The 24,881-nt window shown below is 34.6% G+C and overlaps 3 protein-coding genes across 4 annotated transcripts; 1 reads left to right on the top strand and 2 right to left on the bottom strand.

The window, feature by feature from the left end:
* Positions 1–3,017: 3,017 nt before the first annotated feature.
* On the bottom strand, positions 3,018–4,458 carry LOC112758301 (uncharacterized). The gene has a single exon (XM_025806927.3). The coding sequence runs from the start codon at positions 4,166–4,168 to the stop codon at positions 3,671–3,673; it is 498 nt and encodes a 165-aa protein (XP_025662712.1). The 5' UTR covers positions 4,169–4,458; the 3' UTR covers positions 3,018–3,670.
* Positions 4,459–9,227: 4,769 nt separating this feature from the next.
* On the top strand, positions 9,228–17,672 carry LOC140180011 (uncharacterized). The gene is made up of 11 exons (XM_072220393.1): positions 9,228–9,306; positions 9,397–9,471; positions 10,404–10,988; positions 11,487–11,574; positions 12,328–13,786; positions 14,214–14,466; positions 14,896–15,541; positions 15,674–16,446; positions 16,600–16,725; positions 16,789–16,959; positions 17,392–17,672. Exons 1-11 carry the CDS (start codon positions 9,228–9,230, stop codon positions 17,670–17,672), a joined length of 4,536 nt encoding a protein of 1,511 aa, XP_072076494.1.
* A 963-nt stretch (positions 17,673–18,635) lies between these two features.
* On the bottom strand, positions 18,636–24,536 carry LOC112757957 (uncharacterized). Of its 2 annotated transcripts, none has more exons than XM_072219874.1 (8): positions 24,241–24,536; positions 23,353–23,396; positions 23,070–23,190; positions 22,916–22,979; positions 21,850–22,174; positions 20,170–21,210; positions 19,841–19,990; positions 18,636–19,749 (listed from the first exon to the last, which is right to left on the bottom strand). In XM_072219874.1, exons 2-8 carry the CDS (start codon positions 23,377–23,379, stop codon positions 19,318–19,320), a joined length of 2,160 nt encoding a protein of 719 aa, XP_072075975.1. In that variant the 5' UTR covers positions 23,380–23,396; positions 24,241–24,536; the 3' UTR covers positions 18,636–19,317. The 2 variants fall into 2 exon arrangements, with proteins under 2 accessions (XP_072075975.1, XP_072075976.1); XM_072219875.1 differs by having other exon boundaries at positions 18,636–19,765; positions 24,241–24,531.
* Between the last annotated feature and the right edge of the window lie 345 nt (positions 24,537–24,881).

Raw genomic sequence — 24,881 nt, 5'->3', positions numbered from 1 at the left:
TGTAACAGGGAAGGGAAACAACAAAATGAAAACCACGTGATGTGATTTTCCTTCATTCTATCAACAACGGTTTAAGCATACAGTAATAAACCAATGTAAAAGCACTATCAACAAATTCCTTCTGTTTTTTTTTTATCCTGCTGTAACCATTTCACCACCCTTGTCGTTTTCTCTTGTAACTACAGTAACGGTCACATTTCATTCAGTATATTTTGCACCCCACAATATGAAGTGTATTTTTCCCCTGACCGGATGAGATGTTCGTAATTATCTACTTAGAGCATCCAGATATTCTTTTGGGTTTGAATCATCTATTGGAAATTGGAATATAAAGCTTTTACTTTTGGGATTCCTGTTTGCAACCAAAGCTAAAAGTTTTTTCGGAATAAAGGCTGGGCAAAGGATACCATTTTTTCTTTATCTATTTGTCAAAACACCGTCACATATTTCCTGAGAATCAAACTCATGGTATTTCATGGCTGATTTTCTTCGCAAAAGAAAGCATATATGATAGATGAACTCATCACATCGTTTAGACTCATATGCATGTCTCACACAAATCAATTACAAAATTTATGAAGAATCGGCTGTTTTCTTGTGGCTTGTGGGTGTAAGTACTTGTTAAAGTTACAAAAGTACAAATTTTTAACTTTTCAATAGATTGATAAATTAAACTTTTAATTTTTTTTTTATGAATACTACCATTTTTGTAATGTTGACAAACATACACAAAAAATGAACTATCAAATTAGTTGTGTGTATAGGATGCATATTAAAATACAAATTATATATTTTAAATGAGTTAAATAATATATATATAATGGTTGATTTAGTTACTGAATTTTTGTGTGTATATATCATTTTTAGAGACAAATACCTAATATTCATTAACAAAATTATCGTTTGAAATTTTGAATCATATTAAGAAGAGATCATATATACATGTATTCGTGTAGAGAAAATATTTGTCAAGAGTAAATTATATTTACATGTAGAAGAAAGTTAAGATACCGAAATCAAATTAGTTTCTCAGCTTTTTTGTGATGATCAATGTTCACTCAATTTTTAAATTGATCAAATTAATTATTTAATTTTAAATTGTCAACCAAATTACTCTCTTCTCAGTTAACCAATAAACGACTTTAACAAAAAGCTTGCAACGAATGTTGGCTGTCACGTGGTATGTCATTAGGTAAGCTGGCACAAAAGGGTTTCAATTAAACTGATCCCTCAAGCAATGGATCAATTTGATTATAGATAAAAGAGTAAATTATCGTTTTTGTCCCTGATGTTTAAATCGTCTTATTTGTATCATTAACGTTTATAAAAGTGATTTAATGTTATCCTACTATCAATTATACTAACAAATCAAATTATATTTTTCAATTATTCTCACTTAGATGTATTTATTCTCAATTAGGTCTCACTTGGATGTGTTCGATTTTAATATTATACCCACTATTAGTGTTTAGATTCAATTATGTCCCTAGAAAAGTGAATTATGTAGATGTTGTAAAAATTAGTTTCAACATTTTATGAGCTATTTTTCGGAGTAGATCATTGATCCTATCCCTATCCTAGACATTTGTATTCTAACTTCAAGAAGAGATTTTTAAAACTCAAACTAAAGCTCTCATGATGTGTAATTGACGGCAGGATAACATTGAATCACTTTTACAAATGTTAGGGATACAAATAGGACGATTTAAACGTTAGGACAAAAACAATACTTTAATATAGATAAAAACTAGGATACCGATTTGATTATTAATTTATTATATCTATTTAGCAACTAATTTGAAGAATACTCTGTACTATTAAATTTTAATGTCGTGTTGGGATAACAATCACATTGATCCCCCATTTGACGTTCCACATTAACGCCTGATTGATAAACTAAAGAAGAACTAACTTGATTGACAATGTAAAATTATGGGATTAATTTTATTAATTGAAAAATTAAGCTCATCGAGTAAAAAGTAAGAACCGAGGAACCAAGCTAATTGTTATCTCTACTTACCACACACCTTAACACGCCCATTGTTGCAAAATAAGAAACCACCTTATTCCAAAAGCACCTAAAAGTACTTAATAATAGCATGATTGGTATTCTAATTGAAAATTTAGCAACCATGGTTTTAGAGTTCTCTAATAGAAACCCAGATACTTTTCTGTCTCATCCAAACAAAAGCACGGACAAAAGTTATCAGAACAGAGTACAGAAGGGGACAGTGCAGATGCAGCAAAAGCAACCTGGCCCAACACTGGAAGAATGGGAAATGAAGCAAGCTTATCACATTAATGCTTAAGTTTGAAGAACTTAGAAGAGAAATATAATGTCTTCATTGACCAAGACATACATCATAAAGAGAGAAGCATGGGCACATCTGGGTTAAGCCATAAAATTCACTTGAAAGAATGCAATAAGTCAAGAAACATACGTCTAAAGCAGGACCAAGATGTACAATTAAATGGTCGCCACTATCAAGTTTAAAATCAATAAGATAATCTCTGCTACTTGCTAGACTATAACAATAACTGTTCAACATGCAACTGATGCAAGTGACAAGAGAGATGTTTATTGGGACGTGGCTCCTTTTAAAGTGAGCATGTTATGTGATTAAGCAAGGGCCTAACCATTCTTCGATCAGTAACTTTATGTGGGACCTATTAAATGATCAAATGATCGTTAACACTTAAGACACCATTTTCTCACTTTAGCAATATGTTCACTTTAGAAGACCTAAATCTATTTTATGTTTATCATTTTAGTATGGGAAACTGCCAGCTTATCCATCATATACTAGTAGATGCAATGTACACTCCATTGAAAATTCAATTCAATTTAATAATGGTTGATACATGATTCAATAATGTAGCCGCTACACAATGAAAATGAAAGGGTTTCTACTTTCTATCCTGCTCGATGAAAAGTGACATAAGAGCTGCTGCTTTAAAGGTAGACAATCTATCATAAGATGAAATACAAAACTGATACACTAAGAACTAAAAAGTGATTAGAAATTGCAAGAAAAGCAATTGATTATATAACAAATACATGCAGTTTTGCAAAACAGGATGACTTCTGGTCAAAATCAAACTAATGAGACGAACTAAAGCCAGTGTTTAATTTGACATGTTGAATATTTTTCCACAGTACATGAAACCAATGAAGGAGACCTAAGAGCTAAAAAGACATAATTAAAAATGACTGGGTTCAAAATTCAGTATTACTATGACTATGTACAGCACCATCTCTCTTTTTGAGGAAAAGCACAAGCTTCCAGAATCTCAAAGAATCTAGTTACCAGCAATTTATCAAGCAACCTCTTTTATCTATATAAGTAAATCTTTTCGTTCCCAATGTACACTCACCTGTTCTAAATTAATCTTCAATCTGTAACCACCGAATGATGGCGGCAAGTGCCTTGTGATGCCCACAACTTCTTGGACCACACTGCTCTAAACCTTTCCATCCAAATCCATTCATCATCCAAAAGTGTAGGAACCAAATTCCTTTGATTTCAACCATTTTTGCATAGCAGGGCACCACAACACAGCAAATTAAATATCAAATAATTGATACAACAAACTCAGAGATCACAACAACAATAACAGCAGCATCAACGATCAATGTTTAGGTTCAGAAAGGAACTGAACCTTTCAAGTGTCAATCCATGTGTGGATTGCATTCTTTGGAATGAAAATCATTCTTCTCTATCAAGAGCCTCAACATTGCATTGATGAATTTCGGGTCATTGGGATCACTGGTGACAGAAGATCCACCTTCTTCAGGGGATTCCAACACTCTCGGACGCGAAAAACAAAACTTGCATTTACTTCCGTTATAATAATCATCGGTGCCTCTAACACTAGTTTCCTTACCGGAAAAGCCTCTTCTACTTGCATTCGCAGAAGACGTTGACGATGACGATGATTGAAGCAGAGCCCTCCTGCTTCTGACTCTGCGCAATTGAGTCTTGGCTTTCGTGAATTGATGCATCGCCATCTCTTTTGCCTTCCCAAATCCACCTCTTCTTCTTCTTGCTTTGCTTCCAATAGGTGCAGCAGCGCTGCGTTCTCCTTCGTCGTCGTCGTCGTCGTCTTCATCGTCATCGGCAACACTACCATTAACGAGATTGGATATCTCATCAGCGGGAGCAGACATGAAATCGAAACGTGTTATTGAAGATAGGGGATGGAGATTAAGGAGAAATGGAGCATTTAGGGTTTTCGAATTTCGATTGTGGTAATGATAGCGTGAGGTTGGGTGTGCTCGCGAACCTCGCCACAGTGGTCTGCAACGGCATTGCCCAAATAATAATAATTCATTGAAACGGGAACTGCGTAAATTAACTTAAATACTTAATACTGTAGCGTAACCGAATCAAATTTTATTTTCCTTTTCTAGTTTGTTATGGTGCCTCACTTTCATTTTAATCCCCAAGTAATAGTGAATCTGGTTTTTAAATTTGTACGTGAGTTTTAATTTAATACTAAAATTTAATTATTTTTATTTTATTTTTAAATTTTATAAATCTGACTTATTTAAATTCTTAAATAATTTTTGACGCATAAACGTTTGATAGAAGGCTAATATGAATAATTAAAAGTCATATAAATTCTCTAAAATTTTATTGTTTTAATTTTGATATTTAAATGGTTTAAAAATAATAGAAGTCATTGTATTTATTGAAATATTTTTTTTAAGTGATACGATATTATTTTTGCAGTCGAATTACACATTTAAGTCTTTTTGATAACGAAGTCCAACTAAATTGGCACAAACTTAATAAAAATCACTTTTATTACACTTCACTAATGCAAACTTTTTGCGTTTCTTTTTCTTCTTTTTTGCATTCCTCCTTTTTCGTCTTCACATTCTTCTTCTTCGTGTTCTTCATTCTTCTTCTTCGCGTTTCTAATTCTTCTTCACGTATTTTCTCTCAATCATCGTTCTTTTATCGCTGTTGTTACTGTGTTTTTTCTTTTTCTCCTTTTAATTGATGTTCATTTGGATCCAAAAATGAATTCGATACGTTTTTTGTTGATGATTGAGTCTTTTTGACTGTTTGTTCAAAACTGAACTAGTTTTGGTTCATTTGTGTGTTAATTGAGGTTCACATGATGCTGCTAATAAGTATTGACCAAATTTTTTATTTCTTAAGTAATTTCGATTCATTTTTTAGTTTAGTTGAAGTTCATTTGGATCCAAGAATGAATTGAATGTATTTTTGTTGATGATTGAGTCTTTTTAACTACTTGTTCAAAATTGAACTGAGGTTCACATAATACTGCTGATAAGTATTGACCAAATTTTTTATTCCTTAGGTAATTTCGGTTCATTTCTTAGTTTAATTGAGGTTCATTCGGATATAGGAATGAATTGGATGTGTTTTTGTTGATGATTGAGCCTTTTTGACTACTTGTTCAAAATTGAACTAATTTCGGTTCATTTGTATGTTAATTGAGATTCACTTGATGCTGCTGTTAAGTATTAACCAAGTTTTTTATTTCTTAAGTAATTTCGATTCATTTCTTAGTTTATTTGATGTTCATTTGGATCCACAAATAAATTCAATGTGTTTTTATTGATGATTGAGTCTTTTTGACTGCTTGTTTAAAACTGAACTAATTGAATGGAATAGAGTGGAATCTAATACAATTAAATAAAATGATAATGAATAATTTCATTCTTCTTTGCTAAAAAAATTGGTCAATACTTATCAGTAGCATCAAGTGAACTTCAATTAGCACACAAATAAACCAAAATTAGTTCAAATTTGAAGAAGTAGTTAAAAAGACTCAATCATTAAAAAAAATACATCGAATTCATTTTTAGATCCAAATGAACCTCAATTAAACCAAGAAATGAACAGTAACATCAAGCGAACTTCAATAGAAAAGAAGGGTTTTAGTGTTGGTGGCAAAAAGAATAATAGAAAGGGAGGGAAGAGGAGGAGAAAAGAAATTTTGGGATTGGAACAAAGAGAAGAACTGCGGACAAGGACCGACAGCATTGTAGTAGAAGAACATACAGAGACTGATGGCGACGTGGAACACCTTGCAAAGTGGCGTGGTGGAGCTTCAGGTAGAAGATGAAAAAACTATTGAATGTGGGAAGAAGGAACGCTGTTTTTGGTTGGGTTTAAATTTGGGTTGGATTGAAAGCGGGTATGATCTGGATTTAGTTTGGGTTGGATTATCAAGTTAATTGCTACGTCAATAAATTTAACGTCGTTAGTGACAAAATGGACAAAAGAATTAACGTGATTAATTTTAAATCTTTTGAAAATAATTTTGATTAAATTTATTTTTTAGAAATAAAAATAAAAATCAAAATATTTTTTAAAAACGGTTTTGACTATGAACTTAGAATGACTGTAGGGCATAACTCCTCTTGGTAATATCAGCTGCAGACTTTACAGGGCAGAGGCCACGTGTGGGATATATGGGGTGCTACGTATTTTAAATGCTGTGTTCGATGATTACTGGGACCAATTGATTAATTTAGTATTTGTTTTGTTATGGAGTTAGGCCCCCTGTTGTTTCCTCACCCCATCGAGTAAAACAAGCGTTCACTTTTATTATTAAACTTAATCACATATAAATAAATACAACAAAATTCTTGATTTCGTGTATAATATGTGTAGTGTGCTTAATTCAAGAGTAAGCTACCGTTTTAATAGTGGACAGGTCCAATTCAAATTGAATTGCTTAGTTTAATAGTTCGAAGAAACGAAAGAAAAAACACGTTTTTGACACATGCCAAACGACGAAACAGGAGAAATTATTACTATTATTATAATGCAATAAGGTCGTAGAAGAATAATTCCTTACGCAATTGATTATTCGAATAGAGTAATATTGCCGATATATTGCTGATTGAGTTGGAGGACGTGGACATTTAGCGACTCCTACGGATGAGTGGACAGAGAAAAAAGATGAGCCAAGTTGCAGATACCTACCATGTTCAGCACCGTCGCGATAGATGCATGTCTTATGGACCCGTGTTTACTTTATATTATTATTATTATTATCCAATAATAAATAACAGGCTATATCTTGCAAATGAAGAAAAAGAGAAAAGAGTTTGCACACGAGGGAAAAAATTTATAAACATTACTCGCAACACATTACAAATGTTTATTTTATTTAGAAACAATGGACAAAAAAGTACACTTAAAAATTCACACAATAGTCACTGATTCACTCAATTTTTAATAATCTTAATAAAATATTGAATCGAACTTGTATCAAGATTTCAATTTAGAGAGCAGATACGACTCTTCTGAAAATAATGAGCCCGACTTAGAAAGTATTTAGTATTCGTATTGAAACGAATTACGTCGAACTATTAATGACAAATTGTAACAAATAAAATGAAAGTGTGTGAAATAAATAAAAGAAAACTTTGAATAAATGAAAATGTAAAAGTGAAATGGAAATTAAAAGAAAACAGAATAACAATGAAATATTTAAAACAAAAAAATTAAACGAAAGAAAAACAAAAAATAATAAAATAAAATGAGCTCCTAACACTCATATGTACTTATACTCCATAATCTTTGGTTACATCATTGAGACTGAGAAATTTTACAGAATTTGCATGATAATCTAGTGTTTTTTTTTATTGAAGTCCTCCCCCCCCTTTTTAAGACCTTAAGGGAGGACCTGCTCCTGGTAGTTCCTCCTTTTTTTCAAACCACGATCTTGTTTTGACTCTGAAAAATTTTTATAGTGGACACTCTCACGTTCTGTCTTGCCTTGCTTTTCAATCTCATATTTTTCATCATGCTTGTATTTAACCACATGGTCTCTACGGTTTTAGCTCATTTTTCATCATACAGCCCTTGACTTTGACTATCATCCTTTATCGTAGTCGAAAGTGTTTTTTTTCTATAGCCAAAGGTCTGATCTATCGATCTTTTCCTCAACTTTGATGAATTGTAATTGAATTTATCTATAAGTCGAAATTTGTACCAACAATCACATTTACACCCAAATTATTTAATGAGTCATGCGTACACACTATTTATTTGTTTCGATAGAAACATTTCTTCTTCCAACAATAAACGTATGTCTCTGTTTGTTTTACTGCACATGTATAACATTTTGAGTCCATGATGGAATTATTATTATGAGTGATGTGGCAATTTGTTGCCACGTAAGATAATTATTTTTTAAAATTAATTTATTAAGTGAAATTAATCTAACCCTCTATCTTTTTATTTCAGAAATTATAAAAATTTCTACAACCCTAACAAAGAACAAAGAACATGACTTCGTTTCAGGAAGAGAAAAAGTTTTGAAAAATTAATTAACCAGCCAGAATTTGAAAGAAAAATTTAAGACCTAGCAATAGTATCAAATTTAATCAACTAGAACCCATGAAGTACGGACACTTTGCTGAGTTGTCATGTCTGCATGTTGAACACATTTTGGACACGACACTCATCGACACTCGTTCGACACGCGTGTCCAACTATGTTTTAATAAAAAAGAAAAAAAATTTCTCCGACACGCTTGGACACATCTAAATGCTATCACGTGTTAGCGTGTCCAACCTTATTTTTAGTATGTATTATTGAAATAAATTTAGAAATAGTATATATTATTATTATTATTTATTAAAACTAAAAAAATATTTTAAATACTTTGTATAATTAAAATGAGATATTAAAAATCATTAAAAAATTAATTTATATTTTAATATTAATAAATATCAAAGTATCATTACTATTTTTTTTAAAAAATACATCATATTTTATATATGTGTGTGTTCCCATATCTTATAAGATTTTAAAATTTGTGTGTCGGCATGTCCCATATCGTGTCGTGTCTCATATCCGTGTTAGTATCCGTGCATCATAAACTAGAGCTAAAATTTAAAACAAAAGCAAGAAAAACAATCAACTAGAACAAAAATTTAAAATAACAAAAAAAAATTTAATATCTAACAATAATTTTCTAATCGTAGAAGTAGAAGCAGATATGCAAAAGTAGAACTGTAGAAACATAATGCTAGAACTGTAAAAGCCTACGCGAGAATGAGGAACCATGAGCTGCCAGAATGCGAACGCGAACCTAATGAGAATAGAAAGCAGGAAACCGACAGAACTGAGGCAGTGAGGCGACGTGACTACGATGGACAAGGCGGCGAGGCAACGAGCAGTGATGAATCATGATGAAGGAGGCTATTGAGGAACATCGAGGAAGACAAGAGGATGAGCGCTAGCGACGAACCGTCCGGCTCCGGCCTAGCGGCACAAATGATGGACGGCGATGATGGGCCACTTCTGAGAGGTGAGAGGAGGGAGTGAAGTGAGATTGAGTGTGCTGAAAGAAGAGGAAAATTTTTGGATTTACAGGTTTTAAGGATTGACAAACTTGTAGGTAGTGTTGGAGAAATGACAGAGAAAGAGAGAGAACTAGGAGAACTTGAGATTGAAGAGGAGAGGCTTTTGTTTGGTTGTGGAGAAATCCTAAGTGAACCCATGTTCTTTGTTCTTTGTTAGGGTTCAAGGAATTTATGCAATTTTTGGAGTTAGAGGATTTAGGTTTAATTAATTTAATTTTAAAAGGATTTTATCTTACATGGCAGCGTGACTCATAGTAATAGTGCCATGTTGGACCTAAAACATTACACATGTGCAATTTTGTTAATGGAGGCCCACGCCCATTGCCAGAAGGGTGAATGTATCTAATAGAGATAAAGAATGTAATATAACAGATCAAGATTAAGTCATAATTGTTAAGTGATAGTCAAGTCTAACTTATTTTCAATTCTGTTATTCTATTTTCTGTTTCAACTGAATTGTGGTAGCTTGCTTTATATAATAGAGTTGCTTCATCTAATGTACAGACATCCAATTACTCAATGATAGATCAATAATTCATTTGGTCTCTTTGTTTCATTGAAAACTCTTTCATTGATGAGGTTATTGGCTACTGTTGGATACTTGGATTTTTGCCATTAAAAGACATCCCAATGGCCAAATCATGAAGTATAAGGCTCGTTTGGTGGCCAAAGGCAATCATTAAATAAAAGGAATCGATTATGATCAAACATTTGCTCCTGTGATCAAACCCTCTACAATTCGGGTGGTGCTTTCTTTGGCCCTGAGCTTTCATTGGACAATCAGACAGCTAGATTTCAATAATGCTTTTTTTGAATGAGGATCTTAAGGAACTTGTCTACATGTCTTAACTACCAGGCTTCCAGCAAGGTAATTCATCATATGTATGTAAGTTAAATAAATCTATTTATGGCCTTAAACAAGCTCCTCGAGTTTGGTTTCTGAAATTGGCCTCAACTCTTGCTTTTTTTGGTTTCTATAGAACAAGATCAGATCCTTCCTTATTTGTTAAATCCTCTGGTGATATTATTCTTTACATTTTAGTTTATGTTGATGATCTTCTTATTACACGTAATAATAACAGAGTCATTCAAACCACCATTACTCAATTGAACAATGACTTCTCTTTAAAGGATCTTGAAGAATTTAGCTACTTCTTTGGGATAGAAGCTACTAAATTATCCTCAAATTCTTTCCATTTGTCTCTATCAAAATATATACACTCACTGTTAGAAAAGGCTAACATGCTAAACTCCAAAGGAGTTCCTACTCCTATGGTCACAAATTTAAAACTCACAAATCAGGGAGATGATGAATTTGATAATCCATATCTATATAGGTCTGTAGTAGGATCATTGCAATATGCAATTCTTACTAGGCTTGAGATCTCCTTTTCAGTAAATAAGGTTAGTCAGTATATGCAACAACCGTTTCTCACACATTGGAAATGTGTAAAGAGGATTTTGCGATACTTGGCTGGCACTATTGATCAAGGACTATTGTTTCATGCTTCTACTGATTTAAGGCTATTTGGTTTTACAGATTCCAATTGGGGGTCTAATATTGATGATCGAAGATCTACTTGTGGATATGGAATCTATTTGGGATCGAATCTTGTTTCATGGTCAAGTAAGAAATAATGATACGAGCCCTATGGAACAAACTGAGAACTGTCATATGCCAATTGGTCCAATTACAAGAGCAACAACTAAGAGAATAAAAGAAGGTTTTGCAAACATGGCTAAATCATGTGTTCAGGAGATGCATCAAGAATTGGGCAAGACAATGATTAACGATTATCAAAAGCCACACGTCTTACTATTTTACAAGATGCATTGAAGACTCTCATTAGTCAAGATGAATTAAAAGAGACATCACTTTCTTAGAATTTATTCTATGTTTATTTTATTTTTGTTATTTGTTTGTTTTAGGCCCAATTATGATTTGGCCCATATTTTATTCTAGTGAACTTATGAGTTAGGGATTTAAATTTAAGAGGTATAAAAACCCTCTAAACCCTGGTAGCCATTTTTTTAATTTTTGATGAATGAAATTTTCTTTGAGTTTCTTTGAGAAACTTGGGTGTGAACAGGTGAGGTAGAGTGATTCCCTTAACTGTTGCATCAGGAAATCAAATTGAGGTAGAGGAGTCCCTTTCTTTGATCTTCCATCTTATCCTGGGTTACGTTCCGTATCATTTGGTATCAGATTTCAGGTATTAGATTAATTTTCATTAGTCTACGTTCATCCTTTCTGTGTTCTACATAAACTTTATCCTTCCGTCTGTGTTCATCGTTATTCTTTTTGTCCTTCCCTTGAGTACCAAAAAAAAAAAAAAAAAAAAAATCCAGCCACGCATAGTCACTTTATCCTTCATCGTTATTCTTTTGTCCTTCCCTTGAGTACCAAAAAAAAAAAAAAAAAATTCCAACCACGCATAGTCACTTTATCTTTCCGTCTGTGTTCATCGTTATTCTTTTTGTCATTCCCTTGAGTATCAAAAAAAAAAAAAAAAAAGAGTACATACTTGAGAGTACATACTTTGAAGTTTACACAGTAGCACTCAAGCAAAAAAAAAAAAAAAAACAAAACAAAACAAAAAAACAAAACAAAGCAACAATCTCAAAAAAAAAAAAAATCATTACGTACGTTATTATTATTATTCTTATTCTTATTATTTTTATTTTTTTTAATTATTATTATTCTGATCTTTTGTCTTTTGTGTCTTTGTCCCTTTTATTATTCTATTCATCTTTTCCTCTTATCGTTGCGTCGGATTTTCTCTATCTTTTATTTTTATTTGCTTTCTAAAGTGCAACAGTCAAAGAGATTCAAGAGTGGTAAAAGGCAAGAGTGGTAAGTTCAATAGAGGGTAAAAGCCAATTTTGAGAATAAACACGAGTGTCCATCTTTGAGTGAAACACGGAGTGAGTGCTTGTGAGGTTCTTTTATACTATTTTTGTTACAGGTTCATTGTTATGGCAGCTCATTCTGAAGATACTGTAGTGGACATGGAATTGATGCAAAGGGCCATTCAACACTTAACTAATCGCTTGACTGAATTGGAAGCATGGAAGCAAGAGGTGACACAGACACTATCCAAGATTGCTAAACAAGGACCTTTCCGGAATCGGCGTCAGAATCATGTACCTTCTGATGATGACTCTGATGGGGTTATAACACCTCGACATAAAAGTCAAGATAGCAATATCAACGCCATCAAGATGCAAATACCACCATTCAAAGGGAGAAATGATCCTGAAGTTTATTTGGAGTGGGAACGTAAGGTGGAAAGAATTTTTGCTTGCCATAATTACTCTGAGGAAAAGAAGGTTCGTTTGGCAGCAGTTGCATTCTCTGACTATGCCTTGCTTTGGTGGGATGAACTAGTGAAGACACGACGGCGGAATGATGATCACCCTATAGAGTCTTGGGATCTTATGAAACGCCTCATGAAGAAACGATTTGTGCCTTCGTACTACTACAGGGAAGTGCATCAGAAGTTACATCGACTGACTCAAGGCTCCAAGTCCGTTGAAGACTACCATAAGGAAATGGAAATGCTTATGATTACTGCCAACATAGAAGAGGACACTGAGGTTACTATGGCACGATTTGTGGGTGGTTTGAATAGAGCAATTGCTGATGTGGTGGAGTTACATCATTATGTGGAGATAGATGATTTGGTCAGTATGGCAATGAAGGTGGAGAGGCAACAACAAAGAAGAGCACCAAGAGGATTATCGCATGCTAATCCAAAGTGGGAGTCTCGTAGTGCTGACACAACAAAGACTAAGGGTGTTGAATCCAATGCATTGCTTGATGCTACGAAGAAGAAAGGTAATTCTAACTCTTCTTCTGCTACTTCTAGACATCGAGATATTAAATGCTTCAAGTGTCATGGTATGGGTCATTATGCTAGTGATTGCCCAAATAGGAGATTGATGGTTATTAGAGGAGATGATATTGTGTCTGATTCTGATCGTGGTGATGACTCTGATCATAATAGCATGCCATCTTTGGAGGATTGTTCTGATGGAGATGTTGAGTATGCAGTCCATGGTGAATCTCTTGTTGTTAGACGTGCTTTGAATTTACAGGTGAAAGAAGAAAGTCTAGAGCAACGCCACAATCTTTTTCACACTAGATGTTTGGTGGGTGAAAAAGTGTGTAGTTTAATTATTGATGGTGGGAGTTGGACTAATGTGGCTAGTACACTTATGGTGGAGAAATTGGGTTTGACATGTGTTCGACATCCTAAACCATATACGTTGCAGTGGTTGAATGACAGTGGAGAGATCAAGGTTGACAAACAGGTGACAATTGCATTCTCTGTTGGCAAGTATGTTGATGAGGCCTTGTGTGATGTGGTGCCAATGCAAGCTTGTCATTTATTATTGGGGCGACCTTGGCAGTTCGACCGTCGCGCATTTCATGATGGTTATACAAATCGATTCTCCTTTGATTTTAATGGTCGCAAGATCACTCTTGCTCCTTTATCACCTAAGGAGGTTTACCTTGACCAGTTGAAGCTTCAACAGGATACCAAGGGGAACATGGGATGTGAGATAACAGAAAAATCTGAGAGAAAAGAGGCTATGAGTGAAAAGAATATAGCAAAAGGCCCAAAGGTGAGTGAAAAGAAAGAAAAGAGTCCATGTCCTGAGAGTAGTACAAATACAAAAAAAAATTAAGAAAGTTGAGAGCAAATTGTGTTTCTTTGCAAAAGAGAGAGATTTAAAGAGTGCTTTAATAGGCAAGAAAGCTTTGTTTATGGTTCGATTTAGGGATACTTTATTCTCTGACACTGACCTTAACCCAAATTTGCCAAATAGCTTTGTCTCTTTGTTGCAGGCATTTGCCGATGTCTTCCCTACTGACGTACCACGTGGTTTGCCTCCATTACGTGGGATTGAGCACCAAATCGATTTTATTCCTGGTGCTAGCATTCCTAATAGACCAGCCTATAGGAGTAATCCTGAAGAGACAAAGGAACTTCAAAGGCAAGTAGAGGAGTTATTAGCCAAAGGTCACATCCGGGAGAGTATGAGTCCATGTGCTGTACCAGTTTTGTTGGTTCCAAAGAAGGATGGTACTTGGCGAATGTGTGTCGATTGTCGCGCAGTCAATAAAATTACGGTAAAGTATCGTTATCCTATCCCTAGGTTAGATGACATGCTTGATGAGTTATATGGTGCATGTATATTCACTAAAATTGATTTAAAAAGTGGGTATCATCAAATTCGAATGAACCCAGGGGATGAATGGAAAACTGCATTTAAAACAAAACATGGGTTATATGAGTGGTTAGTAATGCCTTTTGGGTTAACTAATGCCCCTAGTACTTTTATGCGTCTGATGAACCATGTTTTGCGAGACTTTTTGGGTAAATTTGTTGTTGTTTATTTTGATGATATTCTCATTTATAGCACTTGTTTGGATGACCACTTGTCACATGTTTCAGCTGTTTTGGAAGTGCTTCGACAAGAGAAATTATATGCTAATCTTAAAAAGTGCACTTTTTGTATTGATCGAGTTATATTTCTTGGTTTTGTTGTGAGTGCGAGTGGAATTGAAGTTGATGAGGAAAAGGTAAAGGCTATTCGTGAATGGCCAACGCCTAAGAATGCTTCTGAGGTACGAAGTTTTCATGGGTTAGCTGGGTTTTATAGAAGATTTGTGAAAAATTTTTCTACCATTGCTGCGCCTCTCACAGAGGTCATAAAAAAGGATGTTGGATTTAAATGGGAAAGGGAACAAGACATTGCATTTCATACCCTAAAAGACTGTTTGTGTTCTGCTCCTATTCTTGTTTTACCTAACTTTGATAAAACCTTTGAAATTGAATGTGATGCTTCTGGGATTGGTATAGGTGCTGTTTTAATGCAGGAAAAACGAGCCATTGCCTTCTTCAGTGAAAAGTTGAATTTAGCTCAGCGTAAATATTCAACATATGACAAAGAATTATATGCTTTGGTTCGGGCTTTAGAGGTTTGGCAACACTACCTCTTACCTAAGGAGTTTGTGATTCACACGGATCATGAATCTTTGAAGCACTTAAAAGGACAAGGTAAGCTTGCTAAAAGACATGCTAAATGGGTGGAATTTATTGAAACATTTCCCTATGTTATTGCCTTTAAACAAGGTAAAGATAATGTCGTTGCTGATGCTTTATCTCGGAGGTATGCTTTGATTACTACACTTACCTCTAAGTTATTGGGCTTTGAGTTTTTCAAGGAGTTGTATGTCACTGATTCTGACTTTTCTGCTATTTATGCCTCTTGTGAACATAGTGCATTTAACAAATTTTATAGACATGAAGGTTTTCTGTTTCGTGGTAATAGAATTTGTGTGCCTGCTTGTTCTATGCGGGACTTACTTGTTCTTGAATCACATAATGGGGGTTTGATGGGTCATTTTGGTGTGCATAAGACATTGGATGTATTATCTGAACATTTTTACTGGCCCCGCATGCGTAGAGATGTTGAAAAATTTTGTGCTAAATGTGTTGCATGTAAACAGGCTAAATCTAAGTCTTTACCACATGGTTTGTATGCCCCTTTACCTGTTCCTATGCATCCGTGGGTTGATATCTCTATGGATTTTGTTCTTGGTTTGCCTCGAACAAGAAAAGGTCGAGATAGCATTTTTGTTGTGGTAGACAGATTTAGTAAAATGGCTCATTTTATTGCATGCCATAAAACTGATGATGCGACAAATATTGCTGATCTATTCTTTCGAGAGGTTGTGCGTTTGCATGGTGTTCCCCAAACTATTGTTTCTGATCGTGACGTCAAATTTTTGAGTCATTTTTGGAAAGTTTTATGGGGTAAATTAGGCACAAAATTATTATACTCTACTACTTGTCATCCTCAAACTGATGGTCAAACTGAAGTAGTAAATAGAACATTAGGGACCTTATTACGTGCTGTTGTTGGTAAGAATTTGAAAACTTGGGAAGATTGTTTACCTTTTATTGAGTTTGCTTATAATAGAACTACTCATTCTTCTACTGGGTTTTCTCCTTTTGAACTTGTTTATGGTTTTAATCCTTTAACTGTTTTGGACTTATTACCTTTGCCTTTGAGTGATATTGTTAGCTTGGATGCAGAAGGTAAAGCTGAAAAGGTTAAAGCAATGCACTTGAAAGCACGTGAATCGCTTGAACAGAAAAATAAGTTGATAGCCCAACGGGTGAATAAAGGTCGAAGACAACTTATCTTTGAACCTGGTGACTGGGTATGGGTTCATTTGAGAAAAGAGAGATTTCCTACTCAAAGAAAATCCAAGTTAGACCCTAGGGGTGATGGTCCATTTCAAGTGCTTGAAAGGGTCAATGACAATGCTTACAAGATTGACCTTCCAGGTGAGTATAATGTATCAGCTACTTTTAATGTCTCTGACCTATCTCCTTTTGCTTGTGATGCAGATTCGAGGTCGAATCTTTTTCAGGAGGGAGGGAATGATACGAGCCCTATGGAACAAACTGAGAACTGTCATATGCCAATTGGTCCAATTACAAGAGCAACAACTAAGAGAATAAAAGAAGGTTTTGCAAACATGGCTAAATCATGTGTTCAGGAGATGCATCAAGAATTGGGCAAGACAATGATTAACGATTATCAAAAGCCACACGTCTTACTATTTTACAAGATGCATTGAAGACTCTCATTAGTCAAGATGAATTAAAAGAGACATCACTTTCTTAGAATTTATTCTATGTTTATTTTATTTTTGTTATTTGTTTGTTTTAGGCCCAATTATGATTTGGCCCATATTTTATTCTAGTGAACTTATGAGTTAGGGATTTAAATTTAAGAGGTATAAAAACCCTCTAAACCCTGGTAGCCATTTTTTTAATTTTTGATGAATGAAATTTTCTTTGAGTTTCTTTGAGAAACTTGGGTGTGAACAGGTGAGGTAGAGTGATTCCCTTAACTGTTGCATCAGGAAATCAAATTGAGGTAGAGGAGTCCCTTTCTTTGATCTTCCATCTTATCCTGGGTTACGTTCCGTATCAAATAATCTTCAGTTAGCCGGTCTAGCACAGAAGCTGAATATCGCGGGTTAGCTGTAGTAGATTCTAAAATCATCTGGCTACCAAATTTATTGAAGGAACTTCGCATTCCACTCTCTTGTACTCCCACTCTTTTCTGTGACAACATCAATACTGTGTTGCTTGCTGAAAATTCTGTTCTTCATAACAGGACAAAACACTTTGACTTGGATATGCATTTTGTCCATGAGAGGGTTATTCAAAATCACTTGAAGGTTGTTCAGTGTTCACATTCCCTCTACAGAACAGGTTGCTGACATTTTCACTAAGGCCTTATCAGCTCCTACCTTTGAGAAATTTCATTTCAAACTCAAGGTTATTTCCAAAATCACCATGAGTTTGAAGGAGGGTAATAGAGATAAAGAATGTAATATAACAGATCAAGGTCAAGTCATAGTTGTTAAGTGATAGTCAAGTCTATCTTATTTTCAATTCTATTATTCTATTTTCTGTTTTAATAGAATTATGGTTGCTTGCTATATATAGGAGAGTTGCTTCATCTAATAATGTACAGACATTCAATTACTCAATGATAGATCAACAATTCATTTCGTCTCTTTGTTTCATTGAAAACTCTTTTAGTGTCCATTAGAACAAACAAATCGTGTGTACACGTAACTCATTAAATAATTTAGGTGTAATTGTGACCACCATGTAAATTTTCAAGTGTACTTTTGTCTATTCTTTCTTTCATTGGAAGTATTAGGTAAAACCACACATAAGAATAGTTGGTTTTTAGTTTGCGTATGATTTTTTTTATTTACGGTATCTTTCAATTCGAAAGATCAAGGACTAATTTGTCGCAAATCTGAATTTCATTCAAGGATCAATGGATTGCTACATATACATAATAGAATTTGAACCTCCAACGTTTAAACAAATAAGTGAACTAACTATTCGACCAACCTAATTTTGCATATGATTTTGTTTCAAGCGAAATATGGAATAATAGTACAATTTGTTATATTAAAAAAAAAAAAAGATATGGTGTAACTGAAAAAACGAAGAGGACAAATTCCAGCCAAACAAATACGTGGACTGGAAGAAAGCGTTTTAAAAAATTTGAAACAAATTAAAAATGTAATTTGATATTAAAAATTGCTTTTAAAAAAAACTAAAAAAAAGTTAGAAATTCACTCCAGCGATGAGAGAACACCCGAGCGATTAAACCAAAATAAAAAATAAAAAATAAAAAAATAAAAAATCACCTATGATCTCCATATTTGAAATTTCACTTCATTGCAAATGATATTCAAATTTGTTATCCCAGAATGGCAAAAGAATGGCATCACTCTTGCCAATTTTCCCATGCACAGTGGCTTCCTAAAAATCTGAAAGTACAACCTCAGTTGAAGTACTTAGGCATTTAATTCAAGTCAAATTACAAGAACTTAGTTTGCCAAAAAGAAAAAAAGATTACAAAATTATAATTCATTATATCTGGACTCCCCACCATTAGATTGATATCTTTTGTAATCTGCACTGAAAATACTATTTAAGTTTTGAATTTAACTAATATGTGCTCTAAGACCGCATGATAAGCTTATCATTATTGAAAGATTTTAATTTTTTTCTCATTTAATAAATGCAAAACAAATGTATTAAAAACTTAAATTTTTTGTATTTCTAATAAATAAAAACTTTCTCAATTTATAATCTTATCATGTCCACTTAAGAACACAAGATATAGATAAACCCTTAAGTTTTTTTTTTTAGGGTTTGTGGAATGGTACCGTATAACACATTTCGTTCCTAATAGGAATTTTGGTGTCAAAAACCTATTACACTATACCTCTACAGTTAATCACCCTTGTCTTTCTTCTCTATGTGCAACGATAATTAATTACCTTAATGTAAGTGTTTATTGGTGGCTTGGTGTGTAAAATTGAGCACAAGACTGTGTCAGCACTGAATTCGAACAGCACCACTCTCTGACTTAATGAACTTGGGCTTCCTGACGACCTGTTCCAAGCACTGAATAACATCTCCAATCTGGAAATCGTACCAATCACTGATAACTAATCCACACTCATTACCCTTCTTCACAGTATCCACATCCTGCTTCTCCCGCTTAAGAGATGCACAATTTCCTTCGAACACGACTTCCCCGCTTCTCAGGAGCCTCATGGTTCCTGTCCTCACCACAAAACCTTCTACAACCCGACAACCGGCTATCTTAACATCAGGTCCCTTTGACTTGCTCCCTTTCACTTCAAAGATGTTCAGCACCTCTGCCTGCCCAGCCACCTGGGTCTCAAAAGTACCAGGGGCCTTCTCTATTATCAAATTTCCTATGTCCTCCAAAAGATGGTAAATAACACGGTGCAGAATCAACTGCAATTAAGCCAAACTGATATTCATATCAAAACAAATTCAAAGTTGTAATGTCACGGAATCTTAATCTCCATTGCACTAGTTAGAGTACCTTGATACTGGCACGAGTTGCTGCCTGACTAAGAGCAGTGGGTGGATTCTTGATATTGAATCCGACTATGCACGCACCACAAGCTTGTGCTAAGTCCACGTCAGATTGAGAGATGGGCCCAACACCAACATGAACAACATTCACCAGAACCTGACAACAAAATACAACTTGCTTAGCAGCGAATACTAGATATATCCAACTTTTTTCTCTACAAGATAGTTATAGTTTGGAAGCCTGATTATTGGACATTGAAAGTTCATTTATCACTTCTGTCAGTGACATATTTTGTTTAAAGCTCATTTACTTGAAAAAAAGATATCTTTACGTACCTGAGAACTATTTAAAGTTCTCAATGCATCTGTGACAGCTTGAACAGTTCCCTGAACATCTGCCTTTACTATTATTGGCATCTCAACCCTCTGCGGAACCTCCTCTGATGACTCCAATGTAGATGGGATGCCCTCATTCAACTTCCTCCTAAGTCTATCCTCCTCAAATTTCCTTGTCCTACCAGAACTAAGCATTCTGGCTCGCTCCTCAGAATGAACAACAATAACATCATCACCAGCCATTGGCAACCCTCGAAGCCCTTCAATTTCAACAGGCATTGCAGGTGTTGCTCGTTGAGTTAACCTTCCCACCATGTCTTTAATAGCTCTTATTCTTCCCCACTCTGAGCCTACAACCACATACTGACCACAAGTTAAGGTCCCTGCTTTAACTATGGTAGTTATCAATGGACCGCGTCCTTTGTCAAGCCTTGCTTCTACCACATAAGCTTGAGCAGGCCCATCAATTCGTGCCTTCAGATCCATCATTTCGGCTTGAAGGAGTAAAGCTTCCTCTAGGTTATCCAGTCCGGTTTTTTGAAGTGCTGAAACTTCAATGACCTGAATGTCACCACCCATTTCCTCCAACATCAAGCCCTCTGAAGCAAGCTGCAGTTTTACTTTCTCAGGATTTGCACCTGGTTTATCACATTTATTAATTGCAACAACAATTGGTACATTAGCTGCTTTTGCATGGGACATGGCTTCGAGTGTTTGAGGCATCACTCCATCATCTGCAGCAACAACTAGCACTACTATATCTGTGACTGCTGCACCTCTTGCTCGCATTGCACTAAATGCAGCATGACCAGGGGTGTCAAGGAATGTGATTGATGCCCCAGATGGCATGACCACCACAAAAGCACCAAGATGTTGAGTTATGCCACCAGCCTCTCTGGCTGCCACTGATGTTTGTCGCAAGGCATCGAGAAGAGAAGTTTTACCATGATCAACATGGCCCATCACTGTTACAACTGGAGGGCGTGGTACAATTTCAGTACCCTCAACTGAATGTAACCTCTTAACGTTGACTCCAACTTCCTGCAGCAGCAAGAAAATTATATGAACAAAAAATCAAGAAATAGAAACTAAAAAGGAAGTGTATCATATGGCAAATTAAGACAAAATAAGATTGACTATGAAGGCAAAAAAATTAAACGTGTAAAAATATATGTGTAAGGCTACATTGACAATTTAAATTAAAGTAAATTACTCCCTCATTTCTCAAATAAACAAGATATCAAATATGTTTCAATCTTGGCTTAAATATTATGGGGACCAGAACCAAGAAATGGGTATTTTATAGGACCAAAAGCTTATTTAAGCCTTCAATTTTAGAGTAAGTTATTTTACAAAATTACATGGATATTTTCATTCCAACTATTCCCTCTCTTAGTTAATTACTCTTCCAAATTATTAAACAAATAATTGGTACTTGCTAGCTTTTCTAAAAGGGCAGGGAATCGTAAAAAAGTTAAGCCTTGGAGATGTACACTTATGTGAGCATGGAGGGAGCAACATCAAAAACTAACGTATTCATACTTTTGGCCCAGTCTTACCTGTTTCTTCCCTAGGTTTTTTTGAAAAAAAAATAACACGAACTGACAACCCAACTTTGGGATCAATATGGGGCTAGTTTCTAGTCTTCACTAATTTAACATTATCTAAGAAGGGAAATACCATTGCAGCAAGCTCTGCAGTATCCATGCTGAGAGGTTCAAACTCTGATTCAACCTTTTCACCAACATTTGTGAGGATATCCTGCAAAGAAGATACTGATTTTCCAGTACGCTTTGCCAGTTCAACAAGGGTCATGCCTTCAAATACTTCTACTGTTTTATCAGGATTAGATTTGGGTGCTTTGACATTACGAGGGACATATCGAGCTTCAACAGGTGGCTGGTTCCTACCTTCCTTTCTTACATACTTCTCCTTCTTTGGGGCCTTCAACCCAAATGCCTCATCACCTCTTCTTGCCCAAACTTCCGGACTAGCATGGAAGCACCTATATCGTAAACAAACTCATTACCTCTACCCTTTCTAAATATAAGCATTTTCTTTTTGCATATAAGTCAATCATTATAAGTTTACAAGGTTGTAGTTTTCAAATAACGTCACTTTCTTTCTTTCAGGTCTAATCAAATATATATATCATTTGACATTTTCAACCGCAGCTCAAAAATGCTGAACACTTAATATCTAGACTATTTATAATAGGTTTAATTGCATATCTCTAAAGACGGCCTAAGCGGCTAAGCCTAATCTTTCAAAGCCCAAATAACCTTATGGTCTATACTAGACTAAATCTCATTAAAAAGCTACAAGCTACTCATGTGACTACTTATTATATAGGAAATTATTTAATAGAAGTTGAAACAGACTGAAACTAAAACGCAAAAAATAGTGTTTTAAAGAAGCTGCTACCTTGTCCCCTAAGCAAATCAGCTAAACAACTAAACCATGGCTAAAATGGCTTGACAATCACAGAAGGGAGGAGAGATGAAGGCATCTCCAAGTGAATGTTGAATTGTTATCAAAGTTTTCCAAAAAGAACTCTTCAAATCAGCATCTACATCGAACAATGGGAGACCATATCCCATATGCCGTGCAAGCGCACAACTTTACTTAATGTAAGATCATGATTCTCTCAACCAATATTCCATGCAAATGCTATCGTCATTCTACTAGCTAAACTATGATGTTACAAATGTTTCTTCTGAAACTTGAAATTTGAACACTATCTTACCGTATATCACCTTTAGTCCCACTGAAAAAACTAGCCACTCCCACAGATGTGTGGCTGATGAGGTCTGCGTCAAGTAGTTATAAGAATTTGTAAGTTTATAACATACAAGTGCAGGAGATATAATATTAAAAGCATAAAGCATTAATTTAATTACCTGGCATGCATCTTGCTGATGCATAAACAGATTGTGCAGTATAAATAGGTCCACTGCTTGACCCTGCCACACGCCTAAATGAAGATGTATTCAAAGCTCTAGAAATATTCATATAAATTCTCTGCACTCAGGTATTAAACAGTACATTGTCAGTAAATAAAATTATGTCTTTAAATTGTATGGCATAGCATTATTTATGGGAACAGCCTGATCTCCTGCAAGCTGTGTAACCTTTTCTTTTTTTAATGAAAATAATATACTATAAAATTAAAAGATAACTTACCTTCTTTCCAAGCTCCAGCCACGCCATTCATAAGTATAATAGATCTGCAAAATTAAACAAATTGCAATATATTTAAAAAACAATAGACAGGGAAAATGATGGAAGTAATTGGCAGCTCATTAATGGTGGATTTCTTCATTCATCAGGAATAACCACAAAAAAATCACACATTTCATATAGTTAGTGGAATAAGTAAACACAAAAGTGGGTAAAAAGCCAAAATCCAACACACGTTTTTCAAATTTCAGTTTATGCACAATAAATTGGGAAGTTAATAAATTGAGATGGTGCTATGGATAAAGACCAATAGAAGTTGTACAATGAAAATCACTGCATGTTCTGCAACAATCATATCATATTAGATCAAACTTAAATCCCCCCCCCCCCCCTCTCTCTCTCTCTCTTCCAAAAAAAGCTTAGAGAATGAACCCCTTCCGATTACAGGGAAGTCATATGACATAATTTAGCATCCTTTGCAAATTGCAATGGCAAAAGCAATGTGATGTGAATAGAGGACTGTAAGGAAAGGCCCTATTCTTATCTCTTGTAGCTTGTAAGAGACAAGCTGGGCAACAAGGCCAAAAACCAAATGAAGGTGAAGCAGGTTTGAGAACCCAGAAATCCAAAACAAGTGGCATCCATAGAGCGTTGTATACTTGGTTCATAAATAATGGAATAACGTACACAAATTGAAGCATTAACTACTACATTCCATATCTGTATAATGGACTCACGGAAACCAAATCCAAATTCCAAACCACCAACACTTCCGTAGCATAACATATTGGAAACTAGCAATTCAAGCATAGAGTCTGGAACGATAACAGAGCAGTGTAAAAAGAAGAAAGAAAACGGGAATTTGTTGGTTAAACAGAGAGAAGAAAAGACCTGTGTGTGCGCGTGAAGAAGAGAGGATTGCGTTTTAAGGCGGTTGTTGATGATTATGGTGGTGGTGGGCGGTGGGTGTATGGCAGAGCGAGGAACGGCTAAAGGAAGAGTACGTCGAGCAAAGAGGCTACTACCACCGCCAAAGCCACGACCAAGATTTCTTTTTTGGACGAGCCACGACCAAGATCTACTCTATTTTATTTATATACTTTTTTGTAAAGAGACCATTTCTTACTTTAAAGATGTTTTTTGGTCGCTTTACTTTAAAGTTTAAAGTTAAAAGATTAGATCGACTTACATTTAAAATATATATATATATATATATATATATATATATATATATATATTTCAAATAATAAACATGATATGTTAGTTTAAATTAAAAAAAAAATTAAACGATCTCTAACAATTATTTCAAAAGATGAGGTCTTAATAAAAAAATATTTTTTTTAATTTCTGTTTTTTATTTTTATGAGATTAATTAGTTTTTTTATTAATATTTTTTTTATATTAATAGAATAAACCTACATGACATATTAAACTATTGATTTATCCATTAAAAATTAATTAGGATTGACAAAAAAAATTTGTTAGAAGTCTCGTTATCTTGAGATCATTTATTTTTTTATATTTTTATTATT

The sequence above is a fragment of the Arachis hypogaea genome, chromosome 16 (genome assembly GCF_003086295.3).
Source record: "Arachis hypogaea cultivar Tifrunner chromosome 16, arahy.Tifrunner.gnm2.J5K5, whole genome shotgun sequence".
Lineage (NCBI taxonomy): Eukaryota > Viridiplantae > Streptophyta > Magnoliopsida > Fabales > Fabaceae > Arachis > Arachis hypogaea.
This window is presented reverse-complemented; position numbering and strand designations above follow the sequence as displayed.